This window comes from Pezoporus wallicus, unplaced genomic scaffold (assembly GCF_028554395.1).
Source record: "Pezoporus wallicus isolate ANWC-B61680 ecotype Strahan unplaced genomic scaffold, APGP_CSIRO_Pwel_v1 scaffold_13239, whole genome shotgun sequence".
Classification (NCBI taxonomy): Eukaryota; Metazoa; Chordata; class Aves; order Psittaciformes; family Psittacidae; genus Pezoporus; species Pezoporus wallicus.
The window spans coordinates 3,353,024-3,378,770 of record NW_026642052.1 but is presented as its reverse complement, the minus strand read 5'-3'; the positions used below and the strand labels follow the sequence as shown (position 1 = coordinate 3,378,770).

Sequence of the window (25,747 nt, the reverse complement as noted above, 5' to 3'; positions counted from 1 at the left end):
TTGTAGCTAAACCAGTCAGCTAGAGTGAACTTCAGTTAATAAATGCCTTTATTCTTGTAGACATCCACCCCAAAAACATGACAGGAGGGAAATGCAAAGGTACATTACTTGTTCTGTTCACCAGGTAGCTTTCTTGGTATTTAACAATTGTGACTCCTTAGCCTATGGTTGGCAGTATCTTGTCTACGCCTTCTGCCTTTTGGAGGTGACAGTGTCAGAGGCCCATGTATAACACAGTTCAAGTCAAAGAAAGTAAATGCACCTTGTATGGGCAAATGAAAAAAGCTTAAGAAATAACATAGGAGGACTATAATCAAGCCATACTAAGAGATTAGGAGTCAACAAGAGGATAAAATATCCATGTAGGCCACTGTCATGGCACAGTTACATTGGCTCTTCCATCTAGCTTTTTGCTGTTTGTGACACTGGATGTACATACAATCATAGAATCATAGAATAATTAGGGTTGGAAAGGACCTTAAGTTCCAACCCCCCTGACAGGGGTACAGACACCTCAGTCTATACCATGTTACCCAAGGCTCTGTCCAACCTGGCCTTGAACACTGCCAGGGATGGAGCATTCACAACTTCCCTGGGCAACCCACTCCAGTGCCTCACCACCCTTACATGACGGGGAAGCATTATTTTCAGCATAAATTCTACTTGATACCTACAGTCATCCTTTTTTTACAGCAAGTGAAGACACTCCTGATACCTTTAGGTCTGTAAACTGTGGGCAGTTTGAGTCCATTTTTCCTAATAAAGGTATTCTGCTCAAATATTTATATTCTTCTCTACTGCATCCAAGACAGTGTCACACTGTGGCCTTTGTGAAAGAAGGAGGGCAATTACACCTTCTGAAGAAAACAAGTTTGAAATAGGAGTACAATGTTCTGCAAACATTCTCAGCTACTTTTAGAAACAAAGCAAAACACCAACACTTAAGCTTTCCTGGGAACTTCTAAATTACAAAGACCATAATACCTTCTGGGGTAAAAAAAACACCAGTTCATTTAGAGAGCATATGTATATATATCCCCAAGCCATATGTTTGCTGGATGTGCACTAGCTTTCTTGGAACTGAAAAGGTTTAAGCTGATGATTTGAGGGTAAAAAAAAAGAGTATCATAGATCTGTATTAAAGTAAAGCTTCATCCAGCTGCTTACAGTGATACTAACTCCCCCTAGAAATGATCTACAGACCTTGATTATTGCTCTTCATGACAGGGTATTATCATAAATAAAATTAACCTTGGCATTTAACTGTTAACTGCTTCTTTTTGGACAAAAATTTAGTCTACCATTTTGAATAACATGCTTTGGGGGAATCCAGTTGCATTAGATTTAATTGTTATAAAATGTAACAATTTTACACTGTTCAACTCAGTGTTTGGCAGGTAAGGTAGCATGTGCTTGTTTTTTCTTTCTAAAGTGAGAGGATAGATGCAAATCACATTTATAGTGTGTGAGCTGTTTCTACAGGTATCTTGAGTATTGAGATGGGTTAATTTGCACCCAAGTGCCAGCTAGTCCAGTGAGAATGAATCTTTGGCTTTTATCAGTGTAAGTCTGTAGATGGATGCTTAAGCCATTTTTTATTGTTTCCTTCAGAGAGATGACTGGTTTAACTAGGTTTGAAAATGGGTGATGCTCAATCAACACACAAACTTGAAAGTGGGAGCAGGCACCACCTTCATCTGATGTCCTTTTATTTGGCACTGTTGGAAATGAGCAAAGAGTGTGGGAATTTTTGTTATTTCAGGATTGTAGGGTTGTTAAAAGCATGTAATTGACTCCAACTAGAACATAAGTTCTACCACAGTGTATTTTAGAGTCAAAGTTTAAAAAACAATTCAATCTGCTTTAGCTTTTAGTATCACAATGAAGTACTGGGCAGAAACTGTAGACAAAACTTCTGTGGAGATTGGGCTACATTATCCTATAATATTTTTTAATTATAGGCTGGATTTCTTCCTCTTCAGTGGGACTTCGTGCAGACACAAGACTGCCTTTTCAGTTCTCAGTACAGGTCCCACCTCTTGCTAGGAACAAGAAAACAAGTGATGAAACCAATGTAAATGGGATCAGAAGGTCAAACACATAAAATTCGATGTTGCTATAGCTCCAAAGATGCAGACAGGCATCTGTGATTAACTGTTATACCTTAAAATAAAGAATTCACATTCAACTCAGAAGAATGTGGGAAAAAAAAATAAATTAAAAAAAGCCAAGGATTTATAGCTGTATTTATAGTTGTCCAAGATTCAGAACTCAACATCCCTCAGGGCAATCCAGTTGTATGAGAAAACCAGCCCCAGAGTTATCAGCAGGAGCCACCAGGACCTGGGGCTGTGGTTTTAGCTGGCTCTTGCACCCTGCTGTAGGGGTCTCAGCTCCCTACAGGGCAGCTCGGGTCTACCACAGGCACCCCCTCCTGCCTCAAAATCCTCCCATTTCAAGGTAAACCGCTGTAGCTTCTTGTTAACAAAGCAGTGACTCCTGAACCAGCCGCACGCCTCCCCACCGTGCAGATGATGCCGCGGCGCGGTAGCCCCGCTCCTACTCCTTGCTCCCGCTCCCTCCCCGTCCCGAGGCCGCCGTGCCGGGAGGCGGTGCTGGGCCGGCGGGACACGGAAGTGAAGCGGGGAGCTGGCAGGGAGCCGCCATGGGAGCCCCGCTCCTCCCGCTCCTGCTCCTCAGCCTGCTGCCTTGGGCCGATGCCAGCGGGGCGCTGCGGGCTTTCGTCGTCGCCCACAGCCACATGGACGTCGGCTGGGTGTACACAGTGCAGGTGGGGCCCTGCGGAGCGGGGCTGGCCGGGGTGGGAGCGGCACGGCACGGCACGGCACGGCACGGCTGCAGGCGGGGTAGGGGTGGGCCTGGCGCTGCCCCAGCCCAGCGCCTTCAGGCTTGTAAAACTCTCTGGAGTTCCGTAGCTCTGGCTGCGGGGTTCCGGCTGGTCCTGCACCACCGCCCGCAGAGAAACGCGGACATCCCTGTGTCCCCCAGGGATGCATCCCTGTCCCGACAGGTGCATCTCCTATTGGGAGTGTGCTCGTCGTTGCGGGAGGAGGCATGATTAGCTTGGGAACTGTACCCATGAATTTTAGGCTTATGTGTGCCTGTGTTCTGCAGAATGCTTCTGAGGGATTCCCCCCCCCCCCCCCCCCATTGTTTTTTAAGGAAGACCTTCGCTCTGTTTGATGTTGAGCTTTGATCCTATAGCAGATTTTCTTGGTCCTTTTGTTTATCTTCTTACTAAGCCAAAACCCCAGGAAAACTTTGTGCTGTTTCCTAGAGAAGAGAGCAGGACCCAAGACCTTGGTGGCTGGAATAGGCTTGGAGCCTTGTCCCACAGAAGTGTAGAAGCAATGTGGTTTTTGTTAAATGAGATGTGGAGCAAAATAAGTCAGGTGGGGCATTAAGACCTTTTCTGTTTGTTAGTCAAAATCCTGACTCCTTCACCACCAGTATAAATTGCTTTCATTTTATGTGAAAGATGCTGTGGATACTTCACTCACTAGTGTGAAATGGCATCAGATGTTTAAGAGTAGCTGTAATAAAAGAGAACTAATGGCTCACCAAGGAATCCCTGCTGTGCATTTATTTGTCTTCCCATTTTTGGAAAGATTAGTGAATTTCTCCTTTAATACCTCAAACTCCTACTCAGAACTTGCAGGAGAGAGCATAAAATTAATTTTTGTTTTGGGTCAGTTCGTGGTTGAAGATCTCCTCAAGGAGAAATGAAACACATTTCTTTTTAAGAAGATGCAATTGCTTGAAGCCTCAGTGCCTGTGTTACTTAATCATAAGCATCAACAATTCCCATAGTAAAAAACCACAGAGGTTACCTGTGCGTCATTTCAAATACTTCTGTAGTAAAGTGAAACCTGAAGGTAACTTTGGAATACTGGTGTGATCCCAACCTATTTTACATTTTTGGTTTGCTTTGTAAGTAGGTTTCACTGGGGACTGACAACATACTGGTTTCTTAGTATTTCATTTCTCCATTTATAAAGTGCAAAATAAGGATTTTATTTATATTAGAATAGCAGCCTTCATTCTGTGCTGGAAATTACAGTATTGGTGGAGAATTACAGCACTGATTGTATAATAAAAATTGTTTTCTCTCAAAGCAAGCAATCTGTTGCAATCTGATAATAACAGTCGTACTATAACTTACACAAGATGTGTCATCTCACTGATGTATCTTACGTATAGGAGTGAAAGACACATCATCATTGTCTAGAATGCAGTACAAAGCAGTTTTGACAACATGCTAGAAGTTAAAAATCTATATTTAAGTAGGTAAAATCTTACCTGATTGTTTATACTGGGTCACTGCTTATTGTTTCAGAGTATCTTATTAGCTGATAGAGGATGTGAACTGGAAAGAAAATGCTTATTATTGCTTGCAAGTATCCTGCTTTATGAGAACAATCGTTGTCATTCCCACCCAGACAACTGGGGCTTATAAACTTTGTGGGATTGGGTACTATCTTACTGCTTACTTCCAGCATAATTTGAGTCAGAATAAAGACTGGCTTGCCTTCATCACCAAAATACCTCAAGAAAATATTTTCAGTAAGTTTCCACACAGAATATTTTAGCGTTGTATTAAATTTGAAAGTCCTTGTTCAGCTCTTAAAATTTAGTGTACTCCACTTAACTATTAAGAAGTGAAACTGAGCTTGATGTTGTAATCATTGTACAGCTACTTCGAATTTAGAATGTATTGTTTGTAGCCAGTTGCCAGTGAAAAGTGAAAATTCCTCAGCAGTCATTGGAGTTTGACACTGTTGGGTATTAGTGAAATGTTAAAGCTATGCCCTTAGTTAAAATTTCACGTTGTGTTAAGCATCTAATCATAATCTTGATTTTAAAGAACCCTTAAGAGCTGATCAAGAGATTATCGAACAAGTAATTATTTAGATAAGCACTAGAGTATTTTAAGCCATTTGTCCTACACTCAAATGTTTCCCATTTTCTAATGACACTTCAGCATTTTTACAAAAATAGTTGGAAAGCGAGAGGTTAGGAATAGCTTATTTCTGATTTGGATCATGTCATTCCCTTCTAATGTCAAAATGCGATTATTCAGAATACCCATTAGTTTTTGGATGGGTGAGAGATCTTCCTGTCAATCACTTTCAGATGCATGTATTTTGGTGTGCATTCTTCAGCAAGTACCAAGAGTTTAAGTAGAAAATTGTTACGGTTAGTGTTAAAAAACCTTTCAATGACATGCTGATAACTTTGTTACAAGGAAACACAGACATTGCAGGAAATCCTAGAATCTTTGCTGCTGTCTTTAGACATTCTGTGTCTCTTTGAAATTAAGTAAAGGGTAGAAGACTGGGTCTGGTCAGCAGCAGTTGTTCTGGCAAGGGTAAGTGTACGTTAAATATCCTCGTGTACACACCTTTAAAATAACGTGATGCTATTAATTTGATACCATACCGTATCATAGTATATAACGATGTGATAGGTTGTTTGATGGATACAGCTGTCGTGTTTGCATTCCAGTAAAAATCCATAAGCCTCATTCTGGAATACCAGTAGCTTTAAGAACAGCATAGACAGGATAAATGCACAAATTCTCACACTGGGTGTTTATACATCAGCAGTCAAAGGGTTTGGTTTTACTGTATCCTAAGACATCAAGCCAAATGGAGTTATTTTACATGACTGAAGGTTCTGGGTCTAACAGTATAATACACAGCATACATATGTGTATAACTGTATTATACTGGTAGTGCACACCCACAGCATGAAGTCGTATTTGCTCTGAAGAAACAATTCTGGTAATTCAGGTCATCAAATGAGCAGAAATGGAAGAATAAAATGTGCACATGAGTTTTTTAACTGTGTTGGTGCAAAGTCTTTTATTTCATGACAATCAATGAGGGTAAGCTGTTTCTCAGTGCATCAAAAAGAAGGCCTGTATTGATTCCTGCTGATTTTGGGGGATGCTGCACCATGATCTAGTCAGGTCCCCAGTCAGGACATATTTTGGAGCATAGGGGCCAACAGACTGCACGTAATCAGAACTCAGACTTTCCAGGTGTACAAAGGAAGTGGGCAACAAACATGAGGTTTACAGTCTCTTTTCAAGCCCAATGAGTGTTCCAAACAGCCCATTTAATGTAGGCAAAACAATTTATTTTCTGCATTTTGTCTCTTGCAGGAAAGCATGCATGCTTATGCAGCAAATGTCTACACGTCTGTTGTAGAAGAGCTAATGAAAGGAAAGCAGCGCAAATTTATTGCTGTGGAACAGGAATTCTTTCGACTTTGGTGGGATGCGGTAGCCACAGATACACACAAGCAGCAGGTAAGTTGTACTAGAGCCGTGCTTCCTGCTAACAAAAAATCTGTGACCTTTTTCAGGGGACAAGGAAGGGCAAAGTGCTTCCCCATTTGCTTTTTACCCAGGTCTTGTGTAAGCTGTCTCTGAATCTGATACTTCTTGTGAAAGAAACATAACTCTAAAGGCAGTTGCAAGAGGTTAAAACTCCAGCTATAGATTAGAGCAGTAGGAGGTAGCAACCTTTGCACTGAAGACTCTTTAAACTTTGCAGTTTTTGTTTCATCAGTGACTGACTGACTTGGGGGCATGCTAGTATAAGATGTGGGTGATTCTGAAAGAGACTGTACTGATATCTGTACTGATATCTGTTAAATATCTGAAGCCTAACACTGCTCACAAGAAGGAACTTTTTTTCTTTCCAGTTAAGTACTGCTCAAAAACCTGCCATTCATAAACCAGGATGATGCAGCAAAGAGGTGACTGTAGATTCAACGTTTCTTTCCTAGTAAAGGCACTGTGAAGTTTTATTTGGCACTTCTTTCCTCTGGCATGAAACAAACATGCTGAAATCAAAGACTGAGCTGGTAGCCTAACCAGTTAGTCATGCATTGCACTGCAGTGCAAGATGTTTAAGTTTTGGACCCTAAAAGCAGAGAGTATGCTGGTGCCGCTACCCATAGGTACTAACTTGGAACTCCATGGTCAGTTTTCTTACCAGGGTCCAGCCAACAGTAGTATATTACTTGCAGTACTTTATATTTCAGTTTGCTTAAAGTGCTAGATGTTTAAAGCATCATATGAAAAAAACGAAACCTCTTGTCTGGTTTTTGGGCTTTTTTAACCTTCACTAAATTCTGAATCCATAACACGTATACAGCTGATCTGTGTATGAGAGATTTCACTGTGTATAGACAGTTCACTGTTATTGTGTGGGCTCTTTGCCCATACTTGCCTGTTGCAGGACAATTTTCTTGTCGGTTTTTAATTAGAGAACTGTACTTTAAGTCTTGGGTTGAGGAATTAAAGAAAATAGCATAGGAACTCGTTTGTGCAGGGACAGAAGAGTACGTTTAACTTTCTAAGGCAAGTTCATCTTATTTCAAGTATGTTATGCTGCTATAACCTAAATATAAAGGCCCAAGTCTCTAATATCTATTCTTGCTGTTATGTGGGATTCAAAAGAATAAGTGTGTGTCACATTTGACTTCAGTTGTGCAAAACTAGTACATATGAGTCACCCTTTAATTTTCTAGCCTAATTACTGATAATTGTTACTTTATGCATTTTTACTCAGTTCTCAAGTTACTTTGTAGTTGATTCTCTGAAAATTAAAATTATTAAACCAAATTGCTCTTATACCTGTGTGTGTCAAACATTGAATCTTTAATAATGTTTGACAGCTATGATGCTTGCTGGTAAGTGACATGTTTTTGTCATTAGCAAGTTGCAAATATTGGGCCTTGAAACTGGTTCGCTCTGGTTACTGTCCTGCTTTCTCCACTTGAGCTCTAGCATTAATGATTTTCTGTAGTACAGGCTTTCTGGTTTTAATTTTCCTATTTTATTCCTCCCTCCCCCTTCCTCCCCCCCCCGCCGCCTTTAGTGGTTTACTTGGAATACAGGATTTAATTCTAGTTTCTTTTGGAATGTCTGCTTCGGACTCAAATAATAGTATTTAAAACTAGTAAAAGGTACGGCCAGGTACTGAAGCTGATTTTGCAATTCAGATAGGGAGTGACATGTATTGCAGCAGTATTCAGACAGACATGAACCTCTTAGTTCTCAGTATATGTTATTTCCACAGTATTTTCTTGTGTGAAGAGTTCTGTCACTTTACCCTGGCTTGATGCCTGGGTCTTTTAAATAGTGTAGCCGCTTCTATCTGGTTTTAGGGATGAGTTGATGTAAGTATAGTAGTAGGTGTCCCAAGGACCACAGGTATCTTCTGCTACTGTAGCAGCCTGCTGCTTGTAGTACTGCTGAATCTGTTTCCTCGGTTCCTCCTTCCTTTTGCCCAGTTCTGGTAAGCAAAAGTGGTTGTCATTAAAGACGTTTTTTTCCTAGGATTGGATATTAGTTAAATTACTTGAATTATTTTTCTTGTTTTCACCCTGACAGTGGTTACAGAAAACTATTAAAAAAACATTTCCATGTCCCAAAGTTTGGATCACAGGTATCTTTTGGACATCCATCCAGATGGGGAATAACAGCCACAGATGCTTTTAATGTAGGTCAGGACCATTTCTGTGCTGACACCAGATATCAGTTATCTGGTCTCCCAGCATGCTAATCAGTCACCACAGTCAGCTAGAACTAATTTAGGAATGCTGAGCCCTGAAGCGTTTTCACAACATTGTGAACAAGAGAAATGATTATAATCAAAATTGACAATCTGGCATCGTATCTGAGGAGACACCGAAGGTTCCTGGGGAAATAAACATAATAGCTCTGGAACTGGCATCCTGCATGACAGATTTAAATAAATAAAAAAGGGGTGGGAGTTAAAGGACCTATTTATAAAAACTTCCTTTATATAAACTTTCTTTGTTGGAAGTTCGAGCTATCTTTGAAGTTTTAGGTAGTGAAGTAACTATAATAAAAACAGAAGACTCCCTAACACTTCTAGAAAGGGACACAAACTATTACTCACTCCCTCCAAACCACCACCCTACACTTCCTCTGGCACATTTGCTAAAAGTTGTACTTGTCAGCATACAGTCTTTCATAGCATACAAGCAGTACATGTTTGGAATTTAATACATATATGCAGTTCAAGCATGCCTGTTTCTAGTTTAAAATGCATGCCTGTTTAAAAAAAAAAAAACCTTGAATAGCTGAACAAGTCATAATATATTGACAATTTTTAAACTAGGAAAAAGAGACCAGAATGAAAGTTAGCAGTGGGTTTATCAGGCAGGCAAACCTGCTACATGTGAAAGAACTATTTCTTAATATACCATTCTGTCTGTCACAAATTGAGCAATCTGTCTGTGCTTTGAAGGCAAGGCAGATGCATACAGAACAGAAGGGATATGTTTGTGGCCACAGGGTGATGGTAGACCATCTCTCTCCTAGATCCCATAAATCTCAGTTTTCAAACTGTTACAGAAGTAGTAGACTAAAGGAAACCCTGGAAGCCTGGCCGTTGCTGCTTGCATGGGTGTCCTGGGTTCAGCAGTAGCAATCATTTTTTCTCCTTAGTAGCTGGTGCAGTGCTGTGGTTTTGACTTTCAGCCTGGGAACAGCGCTGATAACACCAATGTTTTTAGTTACTGCTCAAAGTCTGACCAAGGACTTTCTGAGTCTCATGCTCTGCCAGGGAGGAAGGGAAGCCGGGGGGAAGCAGAGACAGGACACCTGACCCAAACTAACCAAAGAGGTATTCCATACCTCAGCATGTCATTCCCAGGATGTAAACTGGGAGTTACCCAGAAGGGCTGACTCACTGCTTGATTAGGCTGCCTATGGACAGGTGGTATTGTATTCTCTTCCCTTGTTATTTCCCTTATCATTATTATTATTGGTCGTAACAGTAGTGATCTGTGTTATACCTTAGTTGCTGGACTGTTCTTTTCTCAACCCTGGGAGTTGCATTCTTTCGATTCTCGTCCCCGTCCTTCCGGGAGCGGGGGCAGAGGGAAGAAAGCGGGGGAGTGAGCGAGAGGGATGCATGGTTCTGATTTACAGGCTGGGCTTAAACCACGACAATGGGGCTGCATGTTATTCTCTCATCGAGCCACCCAGTGTCTTCACTAAGCCAAGACAGATGCAGCAGGAAGAAGACTTTGGGAGCAGCACTAGTATCTTCTGGTATCTAGTAGCACTAGTATCTCCATCTCTAGTTGTCTTGAGGTAGTATCCTAGACTGCTGCAGTGCAGTGTTATAGGGACATGTCTGCTGTTTAGACAGTAAAAAGGCACAGTAACAGCCCTACTGAGAAACACCAGAAGGTTAGGGTCTACCTGACAGTACATCCTTTGTGCTTGCTACCTGGTTTCAGTGTAAACTGGGTAAATCAGTGCACTGTGCAGCACTTAGCACTTCACTTCCTCCCCACCCACCCACCCTTCTTCTCCTTCTGATAGCACTCAGTACAGTTGGCCTTTTATCCCACTTTTGTCCTGGATGCCTTCCTGACAAGTTTTGTGTCTGGGTGATGTGCTGTGATCTGAAATGAATTTGCAGCCTTTTTGGATAAGACTGAAATGATGGTTATGCTTTGTGCCTTAATTTCAATATTGTAGGTTCATCAGTTGCTTCAGGAGGGACGACTGGAATTTGTCATTGGAGGGCAAGTGATGCATGATGAAGCTGTGACACTAATTGATGATCAAATTTTACAGTTGACGGGTATGCATGTTTGCATTTAACTTGTGTTTTTCATTGTTATGACCTTGGGGGGTTTGTTTGTTTTTCATTCCTCCACCCGAAGATTGCTATTATTTTCTTACTCTTTAAGAGCTCATTAAAGCAAGTCTTACTTCTTACTTGCTGGTGGGTTATCTGTATAAAAATCTTTGCTTAAAAAAAAACCAATTCAACAGTTCTGCAGTAAGGAGAAGGGTTATTGAAAGCTGTCTTGCAGTTTAATTAATGTCAGTTATAAACTCCTTTGAAGAGCACAGCCTTTTGTGTGTGTGTGTATTTGAGAGCTTAAGGTCCTGGGAAGACAGTTACGGCAAAATTGAAGATATGAAATACTCTGGAAGAAAATACCTGGTAGCAATTAAGAGTGTAAGGAGATTGTATTGTTTAGAAACAGAAAGTCCTCTGCAGAATACAGGCTACAGAACGTCACTGAGATCATCTGAACTTAGTTGAAAGACTTGCTTGATGAAGAAACCCCCTTTTTGTAATCATGATCACCAGCCTCTGTAGAAATAGATGCATATTTCCAAGAGATGCACTACTTCCCATTTTAATCTGTAAGCTTCTGCTTCCAGCAATTTATATGTTATACTTCTCATCTGATGGTCTAAAGAGTCTTTTAGTATTTAGATTTATATCCATCTGGTTAATGAAAAAAAACAGGATAAGTCATGCCACCACTGTGCTATAGATGTCATGAGGGAATAGCATAGTTCTGGGGGCAGGAGGGGATATATTAGCACCAGCAGTCTGTCATCATTCATGTAAACCCTGCCTATTTCAGAGCTACACTCTGGGCAGCTTTCTACATAGGAGAGTAAAGAGTCAGAAAATACTTTTATCATTTGCTGAATCTGACTGTGCAGCACCACTGACATTGTTCCTCGTCTGTGGGTGTTTATTAGGAGCACAGGGAGAGCAGCAACTTTTGTATCTCAGTCACCACAACACATTCTGGCTGAGAGGAAGAGAGAGGATGAACATATTTTTTCTCATCTGACTCCTGTGTTTAAAGGTTGTTATATGGGCTTAGTACACTGAACCTAGACTTCTCCAAAGAACACACTAATATTAACTGAAGACTCCTACTGTTAAATGCAAATACAGCTTTTTCTTTCATTAAATTTAGTTGCAAAAAACATTAATTTAATATTTCATTCTGTATGTGAACAGGTTTTTTTGAAGACAATTCAGGTTAGGTAATTTATTCAGCAGGAACAAAAAATATTAATAGATTTTAAAATTCTCATTTATTTGTCCTGAAAGCACTCCACTCAGGTTGAGTACATACAATCAGTCGTACACACAATATGTCCTTGTACTGTGTGTGGAGTTCATCTTGAGAAGGCAAGGACAGTACGGACATTTGGGATATACATTTCACGTCTCCTCCTGCCTGTTCAGCTACCCGAGTTTTGGAAGAGCCTTGCAAACTTTGTTTAAAATATGGTTCAGTCAGGAGAGTTAAAACAAACACATTTTGAATATTTCCACTAGAGAGTATTACCCGTAGGAAAGATGAAGTGAAAAGAGAATGCCTTGCAACCTCAGTTATTCAAATGTGATATTAAAATTTGGAATGGAGTTAGTCCAAACTAGGGAAAATGGGGTTGTATTTTCAAATAGTTCTGAGCATGATTCCAGACCTATGAAATTAAGATCAACAAATTTATATTATATTTTTTGATGAGGCGGATCCTAGCACGATATACTAGAGTTCTGAATAAAACCTGCTGCTTAGCTGGTTGTTCTATTTTCATTTAAATGGTTTGTCCAAATTTCTTGTCTGGTCTTTCTAGTTTGGGGGTTTCTTTTTTTGAAACTCATTTCAATACAAAATTAATAACATTGGTTGGAAATAACATATTAAGATTGCAATTAACTTTTGGCTTCTTTCTTCTTTTTACAGCTGAAGATTGCATTCATATTAGTTTTGTTTACTGGATGGCTTCCTTGTCCCTTTGTTGTTGATATGAGACTCAGATTTTCTGAGAATGGGTGGTATAATTTAGGCAAACATAAATTAGATCCCAGCATGTTTTTTTTATGCAGCCTCCAGCATGGCTATTACTTTTAACCTAATCTGTATCTAAGTACTTTTTCCCAGGCCTGTCTCTAATCATAATTCCTTTTTTGTTATTCATCTTTTATGATGTTAATAAGTTATACTTGCAGAGCAAAATAAATATTGTCAGTGTGAAACTTTCTGCTGTGAATCATTAAATTCCTGAAACTTTAAATGCTTTGGAAAACAGCAACAAAGAGCTAACCTTCAACTGCTTATCTGTAATAGTGTATGCCTAGTAAATTTATAAAATGAACTTATAAAAGTGTTCCTAACATAAACAAATCTTGTTTTGCAGAAGGCCATGGATTTTTGTACGAAACTTTTGGGATCAGGCCTCAGTTTTCTTGGCATGTTGATCCTTTTGGAGCTTCAGCTACAACGCCAACTCTTTTTGCTCTGGCTGGTTTTAATGCTCATCTTATTTCTCGGGTTGACTATGATCTGAAGGCTGACATGCAGAAAACTAAGGTAAGAATGCCCATAGAAGTGTAACCCATTACCAGTCTCTATTTACATGAAGTTAAGATAAGCATCTCTCAGCTCTATGCAAGGAAATGTGGGTATTTCTCTTCTGAAAGTGACATGCTGATTGCATATGTTAATGGTGAAATACACTGAGTCTGTATAATAATATGGTCAGGTACTGTCTTCATGATTTCTCATTAAAGATAAAATGCAATCTAGGCTGAAGAAGATGCCAAATACAGCCAGTTGGGCAAGGCTAAGTTGGTTACAGTGTTGTCATGTTTGGGACACTTGTTTGTGCCTAAAATTGATAAGTCAGTTAGAGTGGCAACTAATCATGTTTTTACCAAATTCAGTTTTGTTTCTTGTTCTGCCTTCTCTCACACTGCTTCCCATGCACAGTAAATGTTTTTCTTTTCCTACCACAGTGTTGGACCCTGGTCTGTCAGCAGTTATACACTAAATTATGTGAAAATAAGGGGCTGTCACTAGTCTGAGGTAGACATTAGGCGATTTTTATGTATCTTGGGTGAAGCTCGAGTGTCTCTGAAGAAGACAACAGAACCATAGAATATGGTGAAGTCAGGACCTCCCACCTTATGTTTGCAGTGGATTGTGATACTTCCTTTCTCCTGAAATCTTTTATGAGCTTTTAACAGTCTTTTCCCATTGTTTGTTTGGTTTTTGTGGTTTTCTTTTTTTTTCCCTGGCACCTGACAGTCTGGAGGCTTCCAAAACTGTACAAATTCTGTTTCAGTTGATTAAACATTGATTCCCATTGACTACAGTGCAATTCAGATCACATCTGGATCTTTCTTAGTTTATAGGCGTTCAAGTCCCACTGAAACAAGTGAAGTGTATTGCCTGTGATAAGCTAGGCTTACATCTGGATTTTAGCAGTAAGCTGGCAGCAGGCTGCCTCCTCTTCTCCATCAGTATGAATAGCGAGAGGCAACACAATAGCCTCCTATACATAATATGTGACCTTGCTTGGGGTACTATTGGCTGGTCTCAAGTAAGAACATCTAAAGTATTACAACTGCTGGAAGTGAAGATGGGCAATCTGAAGTCTTAAGTTGTTAATGATGGTATTCTGTCCTTGTCATCAAGGGTAATGATTTCTTACCTTTTTGTTTTCCAGAAACTTCAGTTTGTATGGCAGGGCTCTCCTTCCTTATCTGAAAGACAGGAGATCTTCACCCATGTTATGGATCAGTACAGCTACTGTACCCCATCTCAAATACCTTTTTCAAACAGGTCTGAAGATTCCTAAATAGACAGAAATACTGATCACTTCTGAGAGTTTATACTGGTGGAGTTTAAGTATTTTCTTTGCCTGTTTTCATTCAGCAGTATTCTACTTTTTTCTCCTGACCTATAGTAGGCCAAGGAGATTCCTAGACTCTGTAGGTCTGAATCAGGATTACAAAGTATCCCCAGCTACCCACAATAATACATGGAGTTTGCTCAGTTCCTAACAATGGAATGCTCAAAAGTGACACTACTGACAGGCACTAAAAGTACTTCAAAATAATTGACAGACTTAAGCATAACGTTTTCTAGCACCAAGAAGCTTGGAACACAGGTACAACTTTGAGATATATATATAATGTCAGTCCTTATAAAACAAAATAGAATAAAAATGTGAAACAAATCAGTTTCTGTAAACAGGAAATGTCCAAAGCAGGACTGGGTTTCTGTTTCCCTATCTGGAAAAATGCCAGGAAACTCAGTATTGGCTTGGCTATTGCCAATTGATTTTCTGTGGGAGATTTTCAGCATTATATTGAGCTAAGATTGTGTATATCAACTGTGTACAAACTAAAGTGACTAAAAATTTCCGTTTACTTTGTGAAGAAAATCCGAGATCTTCTGAAATGTTTATTTTGGCTTATCCAGTAAAATACTGTGTAAATGAAGTCTACTTGGGGGAACATCCCCATTGTTACAAAGCTTGCTGTTTTGTACTACAAGTTCTTTGTTCTGTGCCAGCAAGCAGCAGGGACTTGGAAAGTTGCACAGTGCAAAAAGAAAACTAGACCTTCTCCCTGCCCCCCACACCCAAATAAACACTAAAACCCAAATATTAGCAATTAATATAAACTGCTTTTCTTTTGCTTCTTATTCCCTGTGTGTCTGCATTTTATCCCAGCACCATTTCATGTTTTTTTCCCAATTGAACAAATCCTGTTCATAGCCTGCTGCTTTCTCCTTCTACTTAGGTCAGGATTTTATTGGAATGGAATTGCAACTTTCCCAGATCCACCAAAAGATGGTATTTATCCAAACATGAGTCTCCCTGTCACAGATACTAACATCCATCTGTATGCGCAAACCATGGTGTCAAACATTAAGGAGAGAGCAGCCTGGTTCCGAACAAGTGATGTTTTGTGGCCATGGGTAAGTGCCCAGTGATCACATGGGTAAGTGATCAGCATTTGCTTTGGAAGTGGCACGTGCACCTACAGCATGGAGAGCAGGTACATGGTACTTTGTTGCTGTATGTACTGCAAAAATGCAGGTACAAATTATATGATGGAAATTGCTTTTCTAATAAGTGGGCTCCAAATGAATAATTAACACTGATTTTTAAAAGCTAGAACTTCCTTCTGCAGTCTCCCAGTTCTTTACCAAATCTTCCACCCTACTTAATATAGAAAAAAAATGTGACAAGATTGTGAAGATTACCTCCTGCAAAACTATATTTTGCAGTACTGCTCCCCATTTTGCTCCCCTTGATTTGTGTATTTAAATATCTCTTTACATAAATGCCTAGCATAACATAACTCTATGTTAACAAAAATGATAGCATTGGAAGAAAATGTATTGCCCATTGGGTAGACAAGGTCTTCTATAACTGATTGGTAATCATTTTCTCATACAGTCTTCATATTTTAGTTAGAAACTGAAGCATAGCCCAGCTTGGTCATCCAAACACTTTTTTCAGCAATATTCTGTGTTAATTAGATCCTACATGTACACATAGCACTGAAATGCTCTCGCAGGTTTTACATCCTTAGGAAACAGTAACTTTTCCTAAACTGAATGTAGAATCTGGTTTTTAATTTACATTGATGCTGTAGGTCTCATAATTACAATATTGAAGGAGGATGTGTGTGGCTGTTTCACCACAATATCTGTTGTTGCAAAGAGAACTAATGTTTTCTGACTGGTGCAGCTCTGAGTCACTGATTTCTTTTTCCCCTGTGTTTGTGACAGTTGCTTATGTTGATTTTTATTTTTGTTCTAAGAGGGTGAAGGGAGAAGTAGGATATAATACTCTGCAGTAGTGCTATGTTGAAATGGGGAGGAAGTTTTGAATAGTACAAATAAATTCCAAACGTCTAGATCCAAACCTGCAGTTTTGCAGTAATACAAGAAAATTTCAACCTCTGACTTCCTGATTTGTGTGCTTGTGCTAATGAGTTTCAAACATAGTAATACAAGTTTGTTATTCATTCATAATGCTATAAGGAAGAAGATCTTTACTGTGAGGGTGGTGAGGCACTGGAACAGGTTGCCCAAAGAAGTGGTAAATGCTCCATCCCTGGAAGTGTCCAAGGCCAGGTTAGACAGAGCCTTGGACAACATGGTCTAGCATGAGGTGTCCCTGTGCATGGCAGGGGGATTGGAACTAGGTGATCTTAAGGTCCTTTCCAACCCAAACCATTCTATGATTGTATGTAAAGACATAGAGAGAAATAGACACACTGTTATTTCATGTCTGTATAACTAAGCTTAGCTAGTTTTTTCATGATTACAATACTTTGGAGTATGTGGATTTATTGTTTTTTTTTTTCCCCTTCAATTAAAATCAAGAATTACGCACCTTCCCATTGAAATTCAGACCTCACATGTAGACTATTGGGACTTTTCTGATGAATTACGTGGATAAACAGGTATTCATTCATGATTTGAATCACCTTGTTGTGCAGGAGAAGTCACTGAGCTATGGGACAGCGTAAAAGTTCAGACCTGCCTTTCTGGAGGCTACAGCAGCAGATGTATTTTCTTAAGGGCTGGATCTCATCCTTGAGGCGTCTTTTGGCCTTTGTGGTTGAACTAACTGTAATGTATAGCATTCCTGTGCAAAGTACTTTTCATATAGTGAGTGGATGTGATGATTGACTACAACAGGTTCTCCTGGATATCCTTGCTCTACAGAGCTATGCTACTCCTCAGCTACTGTTTTATATCAGTGTGAGCATCATCTAGGAGCCCAGCATGTCCCCTTCTGTAGTGCAAAGTATCTACTTTTGATGAGGAAGTCTTCTTGGATCGTGAGTTGAAAGTAGTGCTCTGTAAATGTGAAGTAGTTTTGACTGGTAAACATATTACTTCCTTCCCTCAAATTTAGTTGGAGTCAGCATTAGGAAGTCTGGTTTGCACTGGCTGAGGCACTTTTCAGTGTGTGATTTAATGTTTTAATAGCTCATTCCAGTTTGAAGTTGTTTCCCAGTTTGTGCTGTATGCATACAGAAGATCTCTGGGTTGAAGAACTTTTCTGGTTTGAAAATGGAATATCTCAAAACATCTAGTAAATGGGGAAGTGATGGGGGATAGCCCTCTCATCTGGGAAAGAAGGGAGAGTATTTGCCTTTGAGTTCGATTGAACTCATCAGGTTCAACTCATTCAGCTCATCATCAAGGTAAAGGTTGAATTGAAAGATGGGATTGCAGAGAAACCAGAAACTCCTTGACTGTTTTTTCAAAACATCTGCTAAAACTTTTTCAAAACATCAATCCAAACTGTTGAGACCATCTTTATTTTGAAAATGGTATGAGAGGTTTATGTGGCCTACACAGCAAAGTGTTGACTTCTTGTACAATGATTTCTTTCTCAAGCACAGAGACATGAAGGCATCAGTATTGGCCTTTTTATGTGGAAAAGGTTTCTTAGCATGTTATTGTGCTTCAAATCAATGTCTTTACTGTAATACTGATAACTGAAGACTACACGTGGTGCCATGGCTGAATAACACTTTCATTTTCCTGTTTGACTACTGTAGTTGAACAAAGTTATGCTTAGTTAAACAATTTTTTAAACACTTCCATGTGCAATCTGTGTTGAAACAGAAAGCAGAAGTTATATATAATAAATAAAAGAATAAAAGAATCATAGGATAGTTAGGGTTGGAAAGGACCTTAAGATCATCTAGTTCCAACCCCCCTGACAGGGGCAAGGACACCTCACACTAAACCATATCACCCAAGGCTCTGTCCAACCTGGCCTTGAACACCACCACAGATAGAGCATTCACAACCTCCCTGGGCAACCCATTCCAGTGCCTAACCACCCTTACAGTAAAGAACTTCTTCCTTATATCCAATCTAAACTTCCCCTGTTTAAGTTTTAACCCGTTACCCCTTGTCCTATCACTACAGTCCCTAATGAAGAGTCCTTTCCCAGCATCCCTATAGGCCCCCTTCAGAGACTGGAAAAGCTGCTCTGTGGTCTCCACGCAGCCTTCTCTTCTCCAGGCTGAACAGCCCCAACTTTCTCAGCCTATCTTCCTAAGGGAGGTGCTGCAGTCCCCTGATCATCCTCATGGCCCTCCTCTGGACTTGTTCCAAAAGTTCCATGTCCTTTTTATGTTGAGAACACCAGAACTGCACACAATACTCCAGGTGAGGTCTCACAAGAGCAGAGTAGAGGGGCAGGATCACCTTCGACCTGCTGGTCACGCTCCTTTTGATGCAGCCCAGGATACAGTTGGCTTTCTGGGCTGCGAGCGCACGTTGAATGCAGCTCATGTTCATTTTCTCATCGACCAACACCCCCAGGTCCTTCTCAGTAGGGCTGCTCTGAATCTCTTCTTTGCCCAGCCTGTAGCTGTGCCTGGGATTGCTCTGACCCAGGTGTAGGACCTTGCACTTGGCATGGTTAAACTTCATGAGGTTGGCATCAGCCCACCTCACAAGCGTGTCAAGGTCCCTCTGGATGGCATTCCTTCCCTCCAGGGTATCAACTGAACCACACAGCTTGGTATCGTCGGCAAACTTGTTGAGGGTGCGCTAACTCCCACTGTCCATGTCACCAACAAAGATGTTGAACAGGACGGTCCCTCACTGATCCCTGAGGGACACCACTTGCTATTGGTCTCGAGCTGGACATTGAGCCATTGACCACAACTGTTTGTGTGTGGCCATCCAGCCAGTTCTTTATCCACCGAGTGGTCAAGTTGTGCAAGCATACTTAAAAAGAAGCTTTAATACACAGTGTATCACCTCTCAGCTATTTGGATGAGTACTATAGTCTACTGTCATGAAGGGAGATCAGCAGCACATTGTGTGACATTTGTACTACAGGCATTTCTGTCCAGATTGTTTTGTATCACGTCATGTCCTCAGCACTTCCTAAAGCTGTAAGCGTTCTTAAGAGCAGAAAATAAGAACTTCCTCATTTTTTTGCTAAGTGGAAGAAATGCAGTCTGAAAAGAAACAAAATTTATCTTTCCAGGCATGTATGTGTGCATTTTTCCAATTCCTACCATGAAATTACATGCTGTTGCATAATATGGTGTGTCAACACACTTCTCCCTATCTGTAAGGCTTGTTGGTTATCAGCTGATCTGTGCAAGTAACCCTACCTGATCTTGACATTTCTGTAGCAAATAACTTTTATATGAGCAGTCAAGATCAAAAGAAATAGTGTTTTATCGTAGGTTAGTGTCAAAAGAGATCCTTCTAAATTACATGACCCAAAGTCATTTGGCTGTTCTGTTTTTGGAATTTCAGGGCTGTGATAAACAGTTCTTCAATGCATCTGTTCAGTACTCCAACATGGACCTGTTGTTGGATTATATTAACAAACATTCTGCTGAGTTTGGAGTGACTGTCCAGTATGCCACTGTTGGTGATTACTTCCAAGCGGTTTATAGCAGGAATCTCACATGGGAAATTCATGACTCTCAAGACTTTCTTCCATATTCAACAGGTAATTTAAGTTCACAACTGCATAATGTCTGCCTCAAATGTACAAATTTAAAATCTTAATAAAGGAAAATAGAGAAAATGAGAAACAAAGCAAAAAAAAAAGAAAAAACAACCAAACTTCTTTTGTAACATTTATTTACAGTACAAAGCACAGTGCACAAAAACCCTGTAGTCTCTTAGGTGATCTGCAGTATTAGATGTGCATGTTATGCCTCTCCTCTTCCCCAGAAATGAGTTGTAGTAAGGACAGAGTGCTCTAGGATCCAGGGAATGGAAAGGAAACTGGTTAACTGAAAGATACCTAGAAACGGATGCAGAGCCAAATAAAACAGTGTCCTAATATTACTGTTCAAATGAACTGGATTATGCATAGATTAGAGAAGACATGGAGTCCTGGGTTTTGCTGAGATAGAGTTAATTTTCTTCTTAGTAGGTGATGCAGTGCTGTGCTTTGACTTTAGCTTGAGAACAATGTATAACACATAGATCTAAGTTACTAAGTGGCTCTTACCCTGATCAAGGACTTTTCAGTCTCTGATGCTCTTCCAGTTTGGAGGGGCACAAGAAGCCGTGAGAGAGCAGAGACAGGACACCTGACCCAAGCTAGCGAAAGGGGTATTCCATACCACAGCACCTCATGCCCAGTGTAGAAACTGGGGGGAGTCACCCAGAAGGGACCCCTCGCCACTTGAGTCAGGCTGGGTGTTGGTCAGTGGGTGATGAGCAATTGTGTTGTGCATCACTCGGATTTCGTGGGGTTTATTCCTTTCTTTATTTCCTTTTATTGTTGCTTATATGTTAAACTACACGATTAAGCCCCTACAGATGGGAAACGTGACATGATGTAATCTGCAAATGTCTGAAGGAGAAGCAAGGCAGGTAACCCAGGGACCTAAGCAGTCTGAAAGCTCTTAGGGTACTTTGTTAATACAGCGGAATAGGAGTGGTCAAAGTGAAGCAGTTGCTGCAGAGGATTTGATGGCCATCCTCTATGTAACTCCAGGAATATTGGATATAATCTGGACTAAGTGCCCATTAATGCTGGTTGTATACCATCCAGTCCTTAAACTCCAGAACTAATCTTTTGTATAAAGCAAAGCATAGCAGGTAAGGATGGCTCATAAATTCACTTGGAAAACATGTTCCTGATCCAAGCAAAATACTAATGTAGATGAATCCCTAAAGTCTCCTGTCGGAGAAAGTCTTGTCAGTTTTGTTAAATAAAACAGTTTTAAATTCTAGGGGGGAGGAAAAAAGAAGTGTTATTTATAACTGAAGTCTCAAAAAGTAAAAATACCACCTGTATTTCTGAAATATCATAGTATGATGTGACACACATTCATTGCAGCTGCTTGTTGCTTGCTTGCTTATGTGCTGTACTATGTTAGCTCTTCGAGCACAGCTGAAAAGTACTGGGAAGATAGGAAAGATGGCATGCCATACCCAACACCCTTTCAATCATTTTCCCAAGTATATTTACCCTTTTAGGCCTCATTTAAGTATGTGGAGAGAAGACACAGTTAAGTTCTCAGTTTCTAAACTCATTAATTTGCTTCATTGCCTGGATTATCATTAAAATATCATTGGTATCATTAATATAGCTGTCTATGTAATTGTAGCTGCTTCATCACATTTTTTGGCACTTGGGTTGTGTATCTCAGACTATTCTGTAACATGTCTGTTAACTTTTCAATGAATAAAAATAACCATTGCTTCCTGTGAATCATTGCATAGGCTGATCCCTGGCTCACTTGCCTCCCTTTAGGGATCATGTCATATCCAACAATTTGCGGATAAATGTATTGCTAGTTTTAACTGCTAATATCCTCTTACATCTGGGCTCTTGCCTCTGTCTTTCTGGCATAATTTACAGGCAGTAGGCAATTGCTATTAGCTTGCATAATGGCAGCACCTTGAGTGTTCCAGGTGGGTGCCCACACATGGATGCAATTTCTTCCCCAAACGGCTTACTGTGCCTAGCAATTGCAGTATAGATTCGAGTGCACTTTCTCCCACATACTGTTTTGCCTCTTGATGATTAATCCTCTCTCATTCTTTCTATGCCGTCTTATTATGAGTCACTTATTGGGCTTAGTGTCATTTCTGGCGTATGCCTTGGAAACTCAATTTTTAAATCTCAGGTAAGTATTTCCACTTTCTGCTCTACATTCATTGTTCTGTACTAGTGTGCATGTGGGACTCCTCTGCTGGTAACCTTGAGAACTGAAATGGAGTTCATTGTGTTCAAACTTCTAGCCTTTTTAGGCCAAAAATAGTTTCACCTTTAGTTTTTGAGCAAAAGATCCCATTTTCCAGTTGTTGCCTTTGATCCTTGATAGCAGATTGTTATGGTTGCATGTATGCACTTCTGAAAGCACTTTCTGCAGCTTCCCCCAAAACCAACCAAACCTCTCCACACTAAGTAGAGATTTGGAGGTTTTAAAATCAAATACTTGTTTTCCTAGTTTACTCTCTGGGGTACTGGAAATACTAACTGTTGAAATACTTTCTGCTGACCACTTGAGGGCATCTTTTGATGTACTTTGAAGTGCTGCAGTGGTTTGGAGTCGTGTTACAACATTGCTGTTTCTACTCCTTTTTGAGGAAATGAAATTTGAGATAAATCCCTTTGACTAAAAGAGGGAAATGCAGAGAGATTGTATCAAGCATTAACCAAGGATTGATACATAATAAAATATGCTTCAGTGAAACTTCTGAAGTTGTTCTGTACAGGTCCACAAAGAAATTTCTGCAAGCACAGGTTAACTTAGTTGGTAATGGCTTTGAATCAACAGTCATGTTACTAGGCCTGTAGTAAAGATTGTAGTTCTCCAAAGTGCACTTTTATGGCTGTGTTTCTTTGTAGGGTTAATGAATATTCCATTTGATGGAATTACAGACCAGTCAGTCTCACCTCTGTGCCTGGCAAAATCCTGGAGCAGATTCTAGTGGAAGGCATCCTAAGGCACATGAAAATCAACAAGGTGCTTGGTGACAGCCAGCATGGCTTCATTAAGGGGAAATCCTGCCTGACCAATTTGGTGGCCTTCTATTGGCTACAGAACCAATGGACAGGGGTAGAGCAGTTGATGTCATTTACCTGGACTTGTGTAAAGCATTCGACACTGTCCCACATGACATCCTTGTCTCTAAATTGGAGAGACATCAATTTGATGGATGGACCACTCGGTGGATAAAGAACTGGCTGGATGGCCACACACAAACAGTTGTGGTCAATGGCTCAATGTCCGGCTGGAGACCAGTAATGAGTGGTGTCCCTCAGGGATCAGTGTTGGGACCGGTCTTGTCATTGTCGCTGACATGGACAGTGGGATTGAGTGCACCCTCAGCAAGTTTGCCGATGACACCAAGCTGTGTGGTTCAGTTGATACGCTGGAGGGAAGGAATGCCATCCAGAGGGACCTTGACACGCTTGTGAGGTGGGCTGATGCCAACCTCATGAAGTTTAACCATGCCAAGTGCAAGGTCCTACACGTGGGTTGGAGCAATCCCAGGCACAGCTACAGGTTGGGCAAAGAAGAGATTCAGAGCAGCCCTGTTGAGAAAGACTTGGGGGTGTTGGTTGATGAGAAAATGAACATGAGCTGCCTTCAATGTGCGCTCGCAGCCCAGAAAGCCAACCGTATCCTGGGCTGCATCAAAAGGAGCATGACCAGCAGGTCGAAGGAGGTGATCCTGCCCCTCTACTCTGCTCTTGTGAGACCTCACCTGGAGTATTGTGTGCAGTTCTGGTGTCCTCAAAATAAAAAGGACATGGAACTTTTGGAACAAGTCCAGAGGAGGGCCACAAGGATGATCAGGGGACTGCAGCACCTCCCTTAGGAAGACAGGCTTAGAGAGTTGGGGCTGTTCAGCCTGGAGAAGAGAAGGCTGCATGGAAACCTCCTAGCAGCTTTTCCAGTCTCTGAAGGGGGCCTATAGGGATGCTGGGGATGGACTCTTCATTAGGGACTGTAGTGATAGGACGAGGGGTAACGGGTTAAAACTTAAACAGGGGAAGTTCAGATTGGATATAAGGGGGAAATTCTTTCCTGTTAGGGTGGTTAGGCACTGGAATGGGTTGCCCAGGGAGGTTGTGAATGCTCCATCCCTGGCAGTGTTCAAGACCAGGTTGGACGAGGCCTTGGGTGATATGGTTTAGTGTGAGGTGTCCTTGCCCCTGTCAGGGGTTGGAACTAGATGATCTTAAGGTCCTTTCCAACCCTAACTACTCTATGATTCTATGATGCTATGTTAAACCTACATCAGGTTTCATGTAAGAAGCTGTACCATACTAGTCTAATAAATAACATATAAGTGATAACTGAAATGGTATTATGACATGTTGGATCTGTTCAACTCTTAACAGAGCCATTTCAAGCATGGACTGGGTTTTATACTTCTCGAAGCATGTTAAAAGGAATTGCAAGGAGAGCAAGTTCACTGCTTTTCGCTGGAGAGTCCTTTTTCACACAGTATGTCCAGAAACATCCAGCAGGCTCTATTTGCAAATGTAAAGCCTTAAAGCAACTTCAGAGCCTTAGATGGGCAGTTTCAGAGGTAAAGATTGATTTTTTAATTTGAATGAAAATGTTAATTGCCCACAAGCAAAGCTTTTCAGCTGGAGTCTTGAGGTTGCTTTTATGTTTTTAGAAAAAAAAATTCCCTTTAGTAAGTCATAGGTAAAAATAAAGCAGTTCTTCAAAAAACAATCTTGAAACATGACTTTAGTCCCTTAGCCATGCATTCAAGACATGGTTACTGGCAAATGTTTTCTTCAGCCAGTGAAAGAATATGTGGTTTCAAACTTTACATGTAATATTCTTTTCCTTAATGTTAATTTTATCATTTACAAAATGATTTTTAAATAATTAAAAAACTAAACAAGTTAGAAAAGGAAGGACAGATTTGTTTCTTCAAAGTTCAGCAGCTGAGTGATCAGCCTCATACCATCAACCATTTACAGGCCTCAGTGCTTTTGCTGGTAATAAATATTTATTCAGCTAAGTTATTGACCAGACCTTAGAAGGAAATGAAAAACCTGCCTTGCTATGGTATTTTTGCTCCATTCTTACATTTGGTAAGTTGTATTTTTTTCCTCCAAGTATGTAACTAGTAATTTCTAAATATTAAAATAGGAATATATAGAGAGGGAAGTCTGTGTGCATCTGGTCTTTGACCAATTTGTTCTATTTATTGAAATTTGGAATAGGTAAAATGTTCAAACTGTGAATATAGCTTATTAAGTTCTCTGACTGAAGGTTAGTGGACCATGTTAATACAAATGAAAACCTGAAGTTGTCGTCCTCTTACATTGTAACCTTTCAAACTGCCCTTAAATGTAAGGTCCAGCACCATGATGGTATAACAGGCACAGAGTCTCCCAAGGTGAAGGACATGTACATGAACAACTTGATGTATGGAATGTTCAACGTAAAGAAGCTAATGGCTTCCATAATCTTTGACATGAACAATGCAAAGAAGAACGGCAAGGTCTATTCTTCTGTCTACATTAGAGACTCAGGAATACCAGGTACTTTTTACACAGCTTCTCCAATTTTACGGCTAGCTCATGAAAACTTACTGTGTTTTCCTCCAA

At 40.4% G+C, this 25,747-nt stretch overlaps 1 protein-coding gene across 2 annotated transcripts in view; it reads left to right on the top strand.

Moving 5' to 3' along the window:
• The first annotated feature begins 2,648 nt into the window (after positions 1-2,648).
• MAN2B2 (mannosidase alpha class 2B member 2) overlaps positions 2,649-25,747 on the top strand; it is a 34,918-nt gene continuing 11,819 nt past the window's right edge. Inside the window, exons 1-9 of one of the 2 annotated variants that reach the window (XM_057426677.1) lie at positions 2,649-2,791; positions 6,188-6,334; positions 10,556-10,661; positions 13,043-13,215; positions 14,354-14,469; positions 15,435-15,612; positions 19,951-20,149; positions 24,518-24,708; positions 25,495-25,681. In XM_057426677.1, the coding sequence (XP_057282660.1) occupies positions 2,666-2,791; positions 6,188-6,334; positions 10,556-10,661; positions 13,043-13,215; positions 14,354-14,469; positions 15,435-15,612; positions 19,951-20,149; positions 24,518-24,708; positions 25,495-25,681 (1,423 nt within the window). In that variant the 5' untranslated portion in view covers positions 2,649-2,665. Of the gene's footprint in view, positions 2,792-3,809; positions 3,952-6,187; positions 6,335-10,555; positions 10,662-13,042; positions 13,216-14,353; positions 14,470-15,434; positions 15,613-19,950; positions 20,150-24,517; positions 24,709-25,494; positions 25,682-25,747 lie in introns of those variants that run through there. The other variant, XM_057426678.1, reaches the window with a different exon arrangement.